The 17,181-nt window shown below is 41.1% G+C and overlaps 2 protein-coding genes across 2 annotated transcripts; both read right to left on the reverse strand.

Moving 5' to 3' along the window:
* Positions 1 to 966: 966 nt before the first annotated feature.
* Positions 967 to 9,533, reverse strand: LOC139629550 (phosphoglucomutase-1-like). Its single transcript, XM_071492239.1, has 11 exons — positions 9,276 to 9,533; positions 6,894 to 7,056; positions 5,557 to 5,703; positions 5,179 to 5,304; positions 3,897 to 4,087; positions 3,598 to 3,752; positions 3,261 to 3,376; positions 3,034 to 3,169; positions 1,665 to 1,848; positions 1,401 to 1,529; positions 967 to 1,224 (listed from the first exon to the last, which is right to left on the reverse strand). Exons 1-11 carry the CDS (start codon positions 9,531 to 9,533, stop codon positions 1,135 to 1,137), a joined length of 1,695 nt encoding a protein of 564 aa, XP_071348340.1. The 3' UTR covers positions 967 to 1,134.
* Positions 7,985 to 15,065, reverse strand: LOC139629551 (angiopoietin-related protein 3-like). Its single transcript, XM_071492240.1, has 7 exons — positions 14,460 to 15,065; positions 14,132 to 14,242; positions 13,035 to 13,152; positions 12,532 to 12,645; positions 12,078 to 12,173; positions 11,629 to 11,901; positions 7,985 to 11,539 (listed from the first exon to the last, which is right to left on the reverse strand). The coding sequence occupies exons 1-7, from the start codon at positions 14,964 to 14,966 to the stop codon at positions 11,337 to 11,339; spliced, it is 1,422 nt and encodes a 473-aa protein (XP_071348341.1). The 5' UTR covers positions 14,967 to 15,065; the 3' UTR covers positions 7,985 to 11,336.
* Between the last annotated feature and the right edge of the window lie 2,116 nt (positions 15,066 to 17,181).

Here is a 17,181-nt window from a genome sequence, read left to right on the forward strand (position 1 = left end):
AGTTTCATTTCATCTTCCATCAACACATAGTTCCCTTACTAAAATGTCAAGTACTCCTTTTGTACTTAAAAAAAAATGAAATGGTTGAACTGAAAGTTGTTGATGAAACTACAACCCACAGTAAAAATTACCTCAGATGAACCAGTACTAAACTCTGTATGTCTGTTGTTGGGCTTCAGGCCCAGTGTAATATGGAGATTAAACTGGCAGAAAGGTACAGTACTTCAAAGGGCATGACTGATCACAGAGCTGGACCAGATGTTAGCGGACTGATGCTGTACAGATGGAAATCCTGTAGCCACCAGACCTGGATAAGTTCCTTTCAAAATGTTTCCTGTTACAGCTTAAATGTCTCCTGTTAAAGAAGATGTAGTAAGAGAAGGATCAATAAAATATGAAGTTCTCTGGACCGTTACTGCCAATGGAAGGATGTGTTTGTGTCTCTGTGTTTACGCTTGTGTGAGCTGGCATGTTGTCACTCATCCTCCAGCACCCACATGCTCAACGTCAGTTTAAGGTTGCTTTTCGCTGATGAGTTTTAATTTCCCAGAATGACAGAGTAAGCATCATCCAAATAATAATTTGAGGCTTCATGGCAGGAAACACCCAGTTTTTTACTTTGAAAATGATCATTTCAACTTAATGTTGCTTTCTTATTTTCTTCAAAATCAACCACTCAACAGTCTTTAGTTCTCCTTCCTGCAAAACAATAAAGCTGACACTCTTTGCAAAACCACAAATCTCAAAAAAATAGACGCGAGAATAGACGCTGCTATAGAAGTTTCAGACAGGAAATGAAAGTTCTGTTTTCAAACCACATTATGTGTTTAATAAGACAACGTGATGTCATGATTAGATATGCTGATGATTTTGAAATCCTGCTGATTTTTGCCAGTGATTCACTGCTACAAATCACAATTACACACAATAAAAATTAAATCAATATGGACCACACGTTACACATAATCCAAAAATAAAAAGCTGTTTAATGTGTTACAGAGACAGTCACTGAATATAGTTCAACCTAAAATGCTTGTCTTGCAGCTACATTTGGAATTTAAGCTCAGTTCATACAAAAATCTGGAAGGAAAAACAAAATGGGCGTTACTGCAGCCACGATGGAGATGTGAGGAGTCATGTGATGACTGATGGGCCACTTCGACCTGTCCTGCGATGGAGCTGGGAAATCTTCAAGGCGATTGTCGCAAGGGGTGCCAGTATCACCTGTCACAAACAAGGACAGCATATAAGCAATATTGTTTGTTAGTATTGTGAATTATTGATACACGACACATATTTTATTCCTAATGACCATATTCCTTAGTGTGGTGGACGCAAAGATTTCTGAAGTCTTGGCTATTTTGATTAAACTAGTCTTGAAATCTTCATGAGACATCTACCTGTGTGTCTTCAAAAATATGCTCCTTCTCGTAGCTGTCGATGTAGATTCGAACAGTCGCCCCGTCATTACCTGTCCCACTGAGTCTGTAGATGATTCGAGAACCATCAGAGAAGATTATCCGCAGACCCTGCAGTGAAAACAGTCCAGCACAGACTGTGTGAAGCTTTCAGGATTTGCAGGCACAGCTGAGTGGCTCTGATGCTAAAAGATACACCCTGCATCTGCATCATTACTGGACTCAGGCTCAGTGTGTGTCATGTACCTGGTTCCTGGAGATGGTGCTGTCTACAGGATCTGTGTACTCAAAGTTGTCAGCTTTTTCCACTTGGTAGATTTTGTCCTCCACAGCAAACCTCTGCTTCACAAAGGACTTGTCTGCAATCATCAGCTCCAAATCCTCCATCATCTCACAGGCTGCGTCTATGTCGACATTCTCATAGTCATATCTGGACCAAACAACAACTGACTTGAATTACAAAATGAGAAGAGCTTTAAGAGGTTCTTAAATCTCATCCATGTTTTCATGTTCCCGATTTGTAACATGACAAATATTTTTTTCTGTAACAGTCTGAGTTTAGTGTTAATGTTATTATCTTAATCGAAGCAGTAAAAACTGTCAAAATTTTTAAATCAACCCCAACAATTTTAAGAAGATTGTTTGCCAACATAGAGCAGCAATACCTACTAAAAGTACATCATTTTGCCAATGCAGAGTTGTAAGATGATTTGTATTGTTATATTGTTATAAGCTTTAAAAGAAAATATATATGTTTACACGATGAAGCCAATGTACGCAAATGTTATAAAAGAGCACAGTCCCTGACTCATCATTTTTCATTTACATATGCTGTGCAGCATAGTTTGACAGAATGTGTAATGGCATATGTTTTCCACTAGATGTCAGTCATGGCCAGCATGCATCTTTACATTAGGCAGCACAGGGGATTCTCAGCCGACTTTTTATATGAGGTCCATCAACAGACAGGTGATAAATTAAAGGAAAAACCTGAAAAATGAGTGGAGAGGCAGGATGACACTGCTTCCATCCAGAGGGCCTGGGGGACCACTGAATGGTTTGATGAGTATGAAAATGATGGGAATCATATGCTGTGACCTTAGCAGTCATTTGATCTCAACCCAACCGAACACCAGTGGGAGATTTTGAACTGATTTGTTAGACAGCGCTCTCCACCACCATCATCAAAACACCAAATGAGGGAATATCTTTTGAAAGATTGGAGCTCATCCATCCAGTGAAGTTCAGAGACTTGTAGAATCAATGTCGAGAAGCATTGAAGCTGTTCTGGTGGCACAAGGTGACCAATATCTCACTAAGACACTTTATGTTGGTTTTTCCTTGAATTTGTCATCATCTGTATATTAGATAAGTAATATAAAATATTTGTATGGAAGTAATGAATCCCCTGTTTCTCACTTTTTATGATTTCAAAAAATGTTTTAACAAGTGAGATGAGTGAACATTGCAGCCCAAATTGTCAAATTGCCCAATTGTGTTCTGTGTTGTGAGATATCTTCAGTGGTTTCAGTGGTTTCTGATGGTTAATGCTGCACAATGCCAAAAACAAACTGAGAAACAAAATTGACTGACTATCAATTAATTGACATCTCACCTGGTGAAGTAATTTCTTCCATATTTCTGCCAGTGGTCCTTGAGAATATCCTCCACGCTCTGCTTTCTGGTGGCCAGGATGGACAGCCATGCCAGCACGGCCCAAAGCCCATCTTTCTCCCGAATATGGTCTCCACCTGAAAGATGATATCATCTTTTCTCCCCCACAGTATTTCAGTTAAGATGAAGCATCTTTTGATTGAGTAACCTGCTGGAGAGATACAGTACCTGTACCGAAGCTTTCCTCACCACACAGAGACAGTCGGCCTGCGTCCATTAGGTTTCCAAAGAACTTCCACCCAGTGGGAGTTTCATATAGCTCTATTTTTGTTGCCTTGGCTACTCTGAAAGAAAACACAGTGAAGGAGTATTCTGAGAAAGCACAGAGAACCTTTGAAACACCAGTAGAAGGCAGCACAATGCATGCAAATGCAATGAAGAAATGCAATGATTATCATCAATCATATAATCTTAAAGAACTTTAAGTTTGTCTTTGCCACAACTTTGAATATCAAAGGCTCATTGGTTTTGACAGTGATATGAGAAAGCCAGGCCAAAGTTTTACCTGTCTAAGGCTGCACTCGTGGGCATGCTGCGAGCGAAGCCTCTCACCCCTGTATGCTGGAAGTATGGGATGCAGAAGATGTTGTCAGCAATCACAGCCACGGAGTCAGATGGGGTGACGAAGAAGCCGTGTTTACCAAGGATCATGTTCCGGTCCTAGAAAGCCAACAGCCAGACAGAGGTTAGAAGTCAAGGCCTTTGGTTCAGGACCAGGTTGCTGACATGAATGTGAAGTATCATTTTTACTAGATACATTTTGAAAGGAGCACACATAAAGATTAAGGACATCAGTGCACACACCCCATCACCATCAAAAGCTGCACCAAAATCATACTGTCCATCTCTCATGCTGTCAACCAGATCTGCAGCGTAGGTGAGGTTAGGGTCTGGGTGTTGACCCCCAAAATCCTCCATTGGGACACAGTTAATGGCAGAATTGGCTGGACAGCCCAGCTCCTCACACAGTATTCTCCTCACATATGGTCCTACCACTGGGGAGACAGGGATAAGAGTCAGATCTGATATGAAGTAGCAATATTGACATCGCTCTGTTTAAAACAATAGTTTGGAAAGCTCCATTTAAAATGTTATCAAGACTGAACAATATAGCCATGTTTTGAGAGTGATTGAAAACGAGAGGCCAGATATATAGTTATATAGAGGGATATGTGGTATCTACTCAAAATACCAAAATCACCAACAATGTGTCACAAGTTTCTGTGAGGGAGTCTATGTTGTGCTGTTGTGGCAGAGGGGGTGTGGGTGTGTGTGAGGAGGTTGAGGGGGTTGGTGGGACTGTTCAGCCACTATTTTCAGTTTCAGTGTTTGGGGACCCTTGAAATAGCTTTAGTAACTTAATCATTATGAATTGTTCTGAAGTTTCTACAACCCCATATCACCTCTCCACTGCTAGAACAAAGTCTAGAAAAACACTTTCTAACAAGACTGAAAACTTGTGTGATCTTTTGGCAGTTTTCTCCTCATCATCACTCATATGGACATGGTTATGGTTAGTTTGGATGGTTTGGATTTGGATAGCAATGCAACTGAAGCACTTGTGTCAATAGAGTCAACAAAACAAAACATCAGGTGATGGTCGGATGTTTTGGTGACTGAGAGGCCAAACAGATTGTTGTGTACTGACTGGTGGCTTGACTTGTCCTTCGCATTCGACCTTACGCAAACAAGCAAGGAACATGAACATCATAAACATGTTGTCTATCCTGATAACAAATGACTCAGTTAGAAAGACACACAATACTGAGCCTAGATTGTGAGAAGAATCTACATAAACTGGCCTGTGTGCCCCTGTGATGTTGTTGAGAGTGCATTTGTGGGTTTAATAGATATATTCAAAGAGGAGAGGAACAGGGGGAAAAAAGAGGATTGGAAGTTGAAGCCAAGGGCCAATTATAGCAGATATAGAAGCCAATTATATGTACAGGAAAAAATATTAATAGAGCAATGAAAACCAACCGCAGCAAGACTCTTTTACTGCAAAATTTGTATCATATAATCTTTCAGTCATTAGTTTACAGTGTAACGGAGAATATCTTAATGAGATGACATGCTGTTCTCTCACCTCCATGCATGGCATCTAGTCTTATCTTGATGTGGTTCACTCCAGACAGAAGCTCCTTCAGGGCCGAGAAGTCGAAGATATTCCTCAACAAGTTAGCATAGGATTCCACTGAGTCCACAATTTCCACTGGACACAACCGCAAATGTGAAACAAAAATGTATCAGTTATTGTGTCAGTGAATCTTGCGTTTTGTTTCAGGATTTGATCAAATGAGTTGGATTTTATATCTGATCCTAGAGTCTTCAAGGACTTTTTTTTTATACATGCAACAATAAAGGGAAAGTCTTTAGTGATCTAGAATCCAAACACATCTCTTTTTTTCGCTCATTCCCTGTGTCTTCTCCCAGTCTGAAGTGGTGGGATAATGCGACACATCACCTGTGAAGGGTTTGAACTTGTTCTCCAGATCAAACATCTGTTTTCCCAGGGTTGTCAGATCCACTCGAAGTCCGGGGCAGATGGCAAACTCCTCGATGGTTCTGCTCATCTGGAAGATCTTGTTTGTGACAGCCTCCTTGGCTGGTCCTGGATGAAGTAGAAAAACTTGGGTTTAACACTGATATTCAGATGTGGTGTACTGTAGAACTACAGATGGGTGACAAAGTAAAGGGAAAATCAGATGGAGGCACTGTCATCCTGGAAGAGACCACTCCCATCAGGACAGAGGGATAAAGGTGGTCACTCAGAACAACTTTGTACTGATTTGCAGTGACCCTTCCCATTAAGGGGACAAATGGACATAAACCATGTTAGCAAAATGACCCCCACTGCATAACAGCGCCACCAGATCCCCTAACTGTAGGTGTCAAGCAGTCAGGCCTGCACTGTTCTCTTGGTGTACGCCACACATGACCTCACCCACATGTGGAAAATATGCTGAAGGAAGACTCATTTGACTGTACCACTGTTTCCACATCTCATGACCTGTGCCTCTGGTTTTTGCACCACTAACTCAAATGTGCATTCATCTTTGTAATGAGGGGTTTAGCCACAGCAGCCCTGCTGTAATAACCCTCTCTACGTAACTGTTGACGGACTGTTCCTACTGACACAGTCTGGTCACATCCTGCATTGACATTCTCAGTCACCTGAGGAAGAGCTGCTCTTCTCTTTTTCCCTACACATCCAACTAATGCATCAAATGTGTGCTGTCAATCACAATGTCGTTCCCATTGATCCGAATACAGTCACTTTAGTCACTGTGCCTATTGAAGCAGCAGCCTTCTGAAAGCTCCTGCCATCTATGCCCCAACAATGAACCCTCTTTCAAAGTCACTTAAATCTTTTCCTCCTGTCATCTTGATACAAAATCAGAATCATCTGGGCCTGCTCAGGATTTGTTTACATGATACCACAGAGCATGACTGGATGTTAATTGCTTATTTGTACCACACGGTGCACTCGTATTGAAGCGTTTGCATTAGTTATGTTTCTCCACTCATTTTTTTCAGGTTTTTCCTTTGATTTGTCACCCATCTGTACACACAGTCAGTATACTGATGATCAAAATTCAGTGTTGTCTGGGATTTTTATTTGTAAAACTGCGCTGATTGTTTTGATGCACACAAAGTTTATAATTTTATCTTTCAGTGCTGTGTGTGTGCCACGTGCATGTGTCTGAATGAAGCCTTGTATAGCTTTTCTGACTTCTCTCTTAACACTGTTTTGCACTTGGCTGATGTCCCTGCATGCGCCCTCCTCTCCAGTTACCATACCTCCATTGGCAGTATTGAACTTAATGCCAAAGTCTCCGTCAGGTCCACCGGGATTGTGGCTAGCAGTGAGGATGATGCCACCAATGGCTTTGTATTTCCTGATCACACAGGAGATAGCCGGCGTGGACATTATCCCGCGGTGTCCAATGATCAGACGACCCACCTGAGGAAATGTCACACAGGTGTGTGTGAGTCAACTGGCATGAGTGTGTATCTTAATATATCCGAATGCCACTTGATATCAGGTTTTTTGTTTATCATGCTTCTTCCTAAATCTAAGTGGGGTTAGAATTTCATTTAATGAACGAAACTTAGGGCTCATCAAGAGCAAGTTCTGCCATGTGTGAGAGTATTTTGAATCCCACTAAGTATACCATCCATCCAAGAAAGCATCAGAAGCTTAAAGCTTATGTAACTTAAACCTGAGGACCACAGAGAGCTCATGGCTTTTGCTGGCAGGAGAGTGGAAAACAAAACAGGTTTCATATTTTTCTATTTGAAGCTTTGCAGTAACAGCAGCAGCTACCTAGTTTTGTGGCTTAAAGGCAGAATTCATCCTTTAATTTCACAATGTTACATTATTCTAGTGTTGGATTGCATTATATTTTCCTCTCACAGTGGTCTTCCATTTCTTGTGGCTCACAGATGCTGTTTTTGTGAAGTTTTTGTTGAAACTGTTTTATTCAACTCTATGGTCATTTTGGAGACTGCAGTTTGTGGTGCTGTTAAATTACACTGTGCTATACGACAGGTATTTATATTATTTTGTCCTCCCCATTTATATCAATGAGGGCAGGCTCAATAACAGAAACACCTCTCTGTATAATGTACTACAGTTCAATAGCAGCACAAACTGCAGACTCCAAAATCATCACACAGTTGAACCAGCATCTCAATTTCAACACAAACTAAAACCTTCATGAAGGAAGATTTATCACAGGACTGTTGTCTTAGACGCCATTAGTTTCAGTTAGATGTTCTGATCAACCTGACAACAGAGTGTATTTTAAGTAATCATATTTGAAGTTGATTTAAAAAAGTGAATCAGTGAACTGCTGCTGCTGTTATGAACCCCAAAAAAACAAAAAACGGGTATAATCAGATATTTAATGCAAAAGGCAACATGTGTTGTACTTACATTTTAGTCTGGATTTAGTTTTAAATGAAACAGGTCATACTTGTGTCTTCTGGATTTTTATGGTCAATCAAAATGATCAAATTATCAATAAAATTTGTTCTGTTAGGCTGACTAATATCAACATTCTTACAAAGACAACACTAACATGCTAATGGTTTGCGGGTAATATTTGCCATGTTAGGCCTATGTAAAGTTAGCATGCTAACTTTTATCAAATAGCAAACAAAAGTACAGCTGAGCTTGATGGGATTGTCATTACATGTTGTCATAAATACTGAACAAAATAAAATTTTGACCTGATGATGGCGCTAGATCAAATGTGAAAGGTTTATCAAATTGCTACAAAATTTTGTAGCAATTCATCTGATAGTTGCTGAAAAATTTCAGTCCTGACAAAAGTGGTGGACCGACTAACTGACAGACTGACACTAAGAGTGATGCCAACATACAGTATACAACTACAATATACCACCTTTCCATGAAGCATAGAAATTCATTCTTAATCTCAGAAATACAGACTGGGTTTGACAAAACAAACCCAACTCAAGGTCCACTCACTTTTTTTTTCAAGAGCTTTCAGCTGTTTCACATCAGCAGATGGACTTGACTCAGTTGTCATGGAGATCAGCAACTTCAATGATTTCATTCATAGCAGTTATTGGACTTCTGCAACTTTTACTTCAGGAGAACTGTGTAATATGGTTGCAAGCCCCAATAAAAGACAGTAAGTGGACCTTGAGTTGAGACTGTTTTGTCAATCGCAGTTAATGCAAAAATACATTCTTAATAACTGACAGATCATAAGAATTAATGTAAACAACAAGCCCCTTGAATAAGTGTAACCTCTAAACAGTATTTTACCTTTCATTTCATGTTTTGTATAATAAAGTAAGATACCAAAGAAGTTCCAATCATCAGCTTGGATTTCTCTACTGTTTTGTTTACATTTGGATTGCAAATTGTACCTTTAACTTGCTGGATCTAGGATGCATATCTTTCAATTACAAATGCTACCATGTGTCAAAAATGCAAGTGAGTACTGTTAAGACCTGAGGCCAGTAAAACCAATGACAACAAAGTGATAATAACTGGTGATGAGGGCAAGTGACACTGACATACGTGAAGTGATCTGCACACAGTGACACATCGACCCATGTGCTCACCCACCCACACACTTACACATACACACACTTTCCAGCATGCACACACAAGGTGAGTAAATACACACACATGGTGACACTGACCCCATTGGCAGCTGCCATCTGCACAATGACCTCAATAGCTGTTTGGTTAAAGAAGCGTCCGTCTCCCCCCACCACCATTGTTGAACCCTGCCGGTCGCGCAGGTCAATGGAAGAGAAGATACTCTGGATGAAGTTGTGCAGATAGTTCCTCCTGGACTGAAATACAAAGACCCTTTTCCTCAGGCCACTGGTGCCAGGTCTCTGGTCAGGATAAGGGGCTGTTGGGACAGTCAACACCTGTAGAGGACTGTTGTCCATTGTTTCAAAATGAAGATCCAACCTAATGCTGTGGCGTAAAGAGCTGGGGAACCTGTTGTTTGGAGGGAAATCCCCTTGTCAGTGGACATGGGGAATGGTACACCGCAGGGGCAGAATGGGAGGGTAAAATCCTGACTCCTCCTATTATTTCACTGGAAGTACAGGGTCACAGTGGTGCTTCTGCAGCCCAAAATAACCCTTCAAACTAATGTGTGTGCAGAGGCAGTAACTGAAGACGCTCCTTCACACATGTGCCAGGAGATCACTGTCAAGGCTGCAGGCCCGGTCACAAAGGTCTCTGTGTGTGAGTGTGTGTGTGTGTGTGTGTGTGTGTGTGTGTGTGTGTGTTTGGGTGTGTCTGACTGGAAGTTACCAAGTTGTTATGGGAGCTATTCATCCATCTGTGAAGGGCTGCAGCTGTGCTTGGAGATATGCAAGAAGAAGGATGACATCTCTCATCAAAGATGCAGTTAGTACTATTTTAGTAGAAGATATTACATACGCATATAGATATCTGGTTTTAAGAAAGTGTTTGTTTACAAAACAAACATAATTGGTTGAATCTAATTAAACAAGCGGCCCAACCAAATCAGAGTGGAGGGTTATCTGTGTGAGACAGAGCAACACTGCCCTCTAGAGTTTATTCACGGCACCTTATGACACAGTACAAAAGAGTTTGGCATCACAACCTAACAGTGCAACATACAGAAAGTATGTGTGTACTTGTATTAGTCCTATACTATACTTTGGCATAGAAACAAAGTTAAGTTATTACTTCCTACGGTACTAGTTAAAAGTTTGGACACATATTTTCATTGAATGGGAAAGTGTGTCCAAACCTTTGACTGGTTTTGGTAACTGATGGACTGGTTAGGGAAAACAATTTCATTACATTTTCAGTTAGGAATATCCACACCCAAATGAATATTATAATTAAATGAAATCACCATCATTCTTTTATTTATTTAAGTTAAATAAAATATAGCAAATGTATCAAAAATATAGTGCGTAAAGTAAAGATGAGTGTCATCTACAGCAGTGGTTCTTAACATTTGCTGAAAATAAAGCATTGTCTCTCTGGGACCCCTTGTCTCTCGTTGCAGATGTTAAGTTGGTACTAGTGAAATTTCAGATTGTTGTTTTTAAATCATTTTTAGAGGACAAAATAGGTAAATGTGTACGCAGTATATCACAGGACAAAGAAAACAATGAATGAAGAGTCAGACCTATGTTTTAGTCCTTTACATCCTGTTAATTCTCTCCCGACCCTTTAGATGTATCTTGTGACCTGCTCAGTGGGTCCCAGCTCCAGTGTTGGGAACCACTGCAGTACAGTGTGAGTCAATGTGACCCAATATAAAAACTGCTCATATAGCCTATAGCTGTCTGTTTCAGTTTCTTCTCTGTAACCTTTGATGTCTGACATATACTGTGAGTGAAATTATATTTCATGCCATGGTTTGAGGTTCTGAACAATGAACTGCACTTCAGTGTATTTTGGATTTCACTATACGTTTTTGATGTTCTACAATATTAGAAATTACATGCACAGAATCCTGGCCATAGGAAGTAACCCCTTCTTTTGGCTTGAGGAGTACTCAGGATTATAAAGCTTTGTTAGTGTCCTCTGTGACTAACTTCAATCTATCAGGACTTGAGACTAGAAGGAAACAGCTTCCCCTCTGCTCAAGCCTTCTAAAACCAAGGCTGCTGACAAAAAGCATTTCTGAAGCCCTCCTGAAGAGGTCGCTGTTTGATGCTGATTTGTTTTGAGTATTTTCACTGGAGGATGTTGGTGCTGGATCAGAGTAAGACGCCCGTCTCGGAGGAAGTTAAGGAAGAGGAAGGTGGAGCTACAGAGATCTGGGTGAGCTTGAGGAAGTAGGAAGCTTTTCGGGCAGGCTTCCATTGAATCCCTCTCCTACGCTCTGAACGCCCCTTTGGTCTCATGTGGAAATATCTCCCATTCAGGTTGACGTCTCCGCAGGCGTTAAACCACCATCCACCTGGAGGATATACAGAAATAACATGCTGTGTAGCTAATACTACATGACAGATATTTGCACAACACTGGGATAAAAAACACCTGCTGTACCTGTGTTGCTGTGGGCACAGTTGAGGTCCTGGTGGTTGTCGTTGTCCCTGTCCTTGGTGGAGAACATCATGCCTGTGTGGTTGCTCATGGGGTCTGGCAAATCTCCAGACAGATGTGTGAGGCGAATGGTGTAGTTGCTCTCTGGACCGTCAAGGTAAAATATGTATTCGATGGAGCGTCTCACCTGTTTCCAATCTTCCAGCTGGACATGAAGGACAGAGTTTCCCTGAGTGGCCAGAGAGTGGATCTTCCTGAGACCCAGCCAAAACTCTCCTGAAAGAGAGGGAGAGAGAGAGAGAGAGAGCTCAGAGATGGTTTAATAAACACAGACATGATGCACACAAACCTATATACAGAGGAGAAGACGTACTTTTAATTATAGAGGTTATAAAGTATTTGAGAATCAATTTTCCAGCATCAAGATGAGTGATCGCACACAGAACTCTTACCTTGAAAATATCCAAACCCATTTTCATACTTCTCCCAGGTTTGATCAAAATTCACTGAACCATCCGTCCTTCGCTGGATGACTGTTAATCCGTAGTCTAAATGGCGAAAAATAGAAAAAGTGGATGATTTAAATAAAAGTTATAATCTTTAAAATTTTCACGATATAGTTTTAAAAATTATTTCTGGTTGCCCATTATTCAGCAACTGCCGATCAATAGCCAGGACTTTACAAATCTCTGCCTTCACACACGAGGGATACACAGGTTATGATGCGTATTAGTGGTTATTTAACACATTGATCTGAGCCTCAGTTTTAACTATTCACTTGCAAACTACACATTTGCTGGTGCTGCTTTACACTAAAAATGACAACTTTAAGTAAGACAGGGAGCTGGACTTAAAGACTGAACAAATATTAACAGGTGATGGTTGACATAAAAGCCTTTGGCTTACCTTTGCTCATGTCACAAAAGGCCATGAAGGGCTCTGATCCTTTGGGTCTGATGGCGTAGACGCCACTGACTCGTTCCCCTCTGCTGAATAGCTCGCTGCAGTCTGTTGGCAGATCTGTTAAAAAATGACCACAAGCTTAATGTTAGACTTGAAACTTTCCTGAATAAAGTTTAGCTGCAGAGTGGTGATCTGGAGCAGAGAGTCTAATGTGCACATGTGACCAGAGAGGCAATATCAGCAGTACGAACAGGACAACGTGTGCAGGGTAATTGATTGTTCAGTAAGTAGTGACACTGTGGATGTACCAGGCAGCTCCCTGCTGTGACTGTGTGAAGCTGTACGAATGTGAAGCAGAAAATTGCTGGAAATTGCCTGGATACATTCTTAAATCATGAGCAATGACACAGAAGGACTGAATATTTAACCTAAGTCCTTGCTGACTGTGTATGTCAAATAAAATATACCAAATCCAAATATGACTCTCAACATTTCCTCCAACTTACTCATCATTTCGGGGTTCCTGGTGGAGCTTGAGGTCAGAAAAGGGGTGAGTGTTGGTGCCTCACTGTTGAAGGATTCAGGCATCCTCTCGATCTCCTGGGCTAATGTGTTGGCCGTAAGCTGGAGGAAAATTGTAAGGGAAACACTTTAGCTTGCAGACATAATCCTCAGACTGACTCTAGAGGAAAAAACTGTGGATTAAATAGCAATTCCACACATGATAAACTGTGGGTTATGTTATTCTGCAAAAGTAGAAATTTTCCCCAGTTTTTGATTCATTTTATTGTAATGGTTGCAATTTTCAGCTCTCAGGACTCAATGCAGATGTATTCATCACTGAGGCAAAAATATGGACAGCTCCTTCATCATGTCTGCAGTCTTCAGAAATTTAAAGTCCGGATTACAAAGCACACTAGCATGACTCCATTAAAGCGTCTTTGCACCAGTGCAGCCGGTGCAGTGCCATGACGATGACAGCTCATTACTCAAAAAGCCGCAGTTTTGCAAAGCAACAAACTTCAAGCCACTTTGAGTGGAATTTACCACTGAATTAGGGACTGCACGTGTGTGTGAGTGGGAGGGTGGGGTGAGGGTGGGGGTGGAGGGCAAGGCCCACACACCATTAACAATATTTTCTTTGGTCCCTCTCCTTGACAAGGAAACCCCTCTGCTCAAGTACCATAAGAATATGTTATTTTGGCAAACAAAAACAAAACGGTGAATATTCCACTTCACAGAAATATAAATAAATGTGATTTTAATGATGCTATATCCTGTATGACATCAGATTTCTCTCCAACAATCAAAACAGCCTGAGTTGCATGGTTAGTTATGTTGGAGATGACAGTTTCTATAGATGGTGCATTCCCTGCTGTTTGAATATTACACTGAAAATGTTCTTTAAAGCGTAACACTTTGATTTTTTTTCTTTCCCCTTTAAAGTTAATATTATAAGAGAGGAAAAGATATCAGAAGAGAATAAAATGTTGTTGTTTTCCCCCAAAAAATTCAACTACAATAAAAAAAATAAATATTACCCTCCCCCTTCTCTGACTCCCTGTCCCCTCCTAATAATTTTGGTACAGTCCCTAACATCTACCTTTTCCTCCAGGATCTTGATCTTTGTCTGCTGATGGTTGATCTGATCGTTTTGTTCCCTCACAGCGTTTAGCAGCTCAATAATGCTCCGCTCCTGGGTGTGGATCACATCCTGGGCATGGAAAAAGTAGGAATTATGGGATCTGTTAAACAATGGTGTTAGTGAATTGTTTATATTATACATAATACTTTGAGTCAGTATTATAGCAGTCATACAATGGGAGAACAACAGCAAAACAAAGCATAGATAAAAATCTATTCTATTTCTTACTAACTACTTCTTCCTTGGCACCTTGTTGAAGTGCAGGTTTCCACAGCAGGTGACTCACCCTGAGGCCGTTGATCTCTGCCACTTGTTCGGTGGTCACCAGACCATGTGACAGACTGCTCAGCTTGTTCTCCAGGCCCTCCACTTTGTTCTGCAGTCGGCTCTTCTCCTGCAGGATGCTGTCCATCTTGGAGTTGATCTGAAAAGACAGGTCTTTGATCTCATCATTGTTGGCCTTCAGCACGACTGTGGTCTTCTTCAGCTCCTCCCCTTCTTCCTTGATTTCACTAGCGAGTGCTGACAGCTGGTAGAACGAGTGGTCGAAGATGTTAAGCTTCTGGAGGATGTCATTTATCTGCCCCTTCGTCCTCTGCACAAACTCCCGCAGGCTCTGGCCCAGCTGGAGGAGGCCGTTCGCCAGGAGACGCACATCATCCAGAGCGGCAAATCCGGACCGGGTTTCAGCCGGGGCCCCGAGCTGGAGGGCAGGAGGCTCCTCATTGCCACAGAGGCCAGGGACACAAGCAGCAGACAGGACAAACAATACAGGAATTAGTGTTGGTCTCATGTTGTTGCCTTGATGCTTCACCCGCTGTGTGTTGATGGTGTCAGGGGAACAAAAGGCAGCGCTCTCCCTCCTCTGTGACTGGAGCCACTGGGTGAAGGAATCTTGGGTTTTATATGTACATGGTCTGCTATCAGGTTAATGATTGACCTCATCTGATCGATGTCTGTACGCAGGATGGAGTGTCCTCCTGCTGAGTGGACTACTGAAATTTAATCAAATTCACATATTCATCTATATTCTAATTCCAGTGGGTAGTTTTAATATTATCATTAGGTGGAATTCACCCAATTATGAATGCATACAGTTTTGCTCCATCTAAACTGAATTTGTTCCACCAGGTTGAAATTATTGAAAGAAGAGTAATTTACCTTATTACCCACTTGCCCCTGCAGCAATGTTATATGATGTTATTCAGTATGAGTTATCCTAACTTCTAACTTGGTCTTGTTTTGTTTTTCTAATCCAGGACAGTGTGACACAGTGTTTTTCTCCTGACCGGTAGTTACCTTCAATGAGGCCGCTCTCTGTTGTTGTTGTGTGGCTAGTTTATTTTTGAACAGGAAGATGACCCAGTTTACATATAGGATCTATTGAGAAATATGACTGACATGCTTGTGGTTTTGTAATGTTTTGCGTCATCTATTTCGATGCGGTGGCGGGTAAGTATAGAAGCTGTGCAAGTATAGATCCATGTAATGTCACTAGCTGTTCCTCAAAATGAAACCAAGCAACGTGGATTAATTTCTGCTGTAAATCTAAAGATGAAAATGCTACATGAATCGACATGTTGTCTCTTATTTATAAAAGGAATATCTGCTGCCCTGCAATGAAACATGATTCCATTCAACGGCCTGCAAAAAAAGGTTGACCTGCATTTCTTCAACAGCACTCCTAAACTTTCACTCTACAAACACACACACACACACACACACACACTTACACACGATGCAAGAAAACAAAAGACTCATTTGTGGTGCACACTCCCTGCAATTGTCAGCGGGAGTATGAAGACCTAGGTTCTCCTCTGTTAAATGTTAACTGCCCATAGGAGAGCAGGATTGCATGAGCCACACAGTGTGTACACAGTAAACACTGTCCACTGCCCTGACTTCAGCCAGCGGGTCCCTGCTCTCTGGAAGGTAAAATGTATGGGTGCACAGTGGCCAACATTTATGAACCCTCTAATAACAGAGCAGCTGCTTCAAAGAGTGAGAGACACACAGTCTAGGGGCCATGGGGAGTGCAAGGGTGTGTGTGTGTGTGTGTGTGTGTGTGTGTGTGTGATTAAACAATGAACAGGGACCAAGCCAGTCACCATTATCCCTCACATGGTTGTGGGTTGAAGATGGAACATTGAGCTCATGAATACAGGTTTACATAATTTATCATTGTTTGCTTCTGCTGATTATTGTAAAAACAGACACATGCACATCACATGCACATCACATATAGCTGTTCACCTATTCTGCTAAACCAGAATAGGTGAACATGGAACGGTTTCTATTTGCACCTTATTCATATTAATTATTCTCTTTTAGCCTCACAGTTTTAGCTTATTTATCATTGCTCGTAAATATTCGATTTAAATTTTATACTGATATATTGCACTGAAGCATGTTTATTGACTGGTGGTATGTGTGAAACACAATTTTGTTTTTATGTTGATCATAAAAATGACAATAAAGGAATCTATCTATCTAACTCTGAATGACAAACAGGTCCTGTGCTGTCCAAACCAAACCAGTGCTGAATTGTGTGTTTGAATAGTGTTTTCATTGCCATCCAGTCTCTCCTAGTCAGGAAGAAGGTCAATGTCATATGTGTGGTCAATGTTTGGTTTTTTATGGGTTGTCTCATGAAAAGACAACAGCTTGTCTGCCCTCAAAGAGCAGTGTGTTTTTCCCACTCGTTGCAGGAGTGAACAGGAGACTGTGAAACGCTGGTCATCCCTCATACAGAATTCTCCCAAATGAAAGCAAATGCAGGGCAACTCCAGAGACGAAGATGAGGATGAAACTGAACTCTATCCTAAACAACTCCTCACCCTTCACATAGAGATGATCTTATGTTATACTTCTTGGGTCCAACAATTATGGAGTTGTCGAGTTCCCAAAACATTTTCTACGTTCAGGCCCACGGAGGGATGTCCAAATGGATTTCTTACAGAGAATATGTTTCCAACTGGTTTATTTTGGATTAGATTTATACTAAATCT

The sequence above is a fragment of the Trachinotus anak genome, unplaced genomic scaffold (genome assembly GCF_046630095.1).
Source record: "Trachinotus anak isolate AG129_WGS33_773 ecotype Australia unplaced genomic scaffold, CSIRO_AGI_Tana_v1 ptg000012l, whole genome shotgun sequence".
NCBI classification, from domain to species: domain Eukaryota; kingdom Metazoa; phylum Chordata; class Actinopteri; order Carangiformes; family Carangidae; genus Trachinotus; species Trachinotus anak.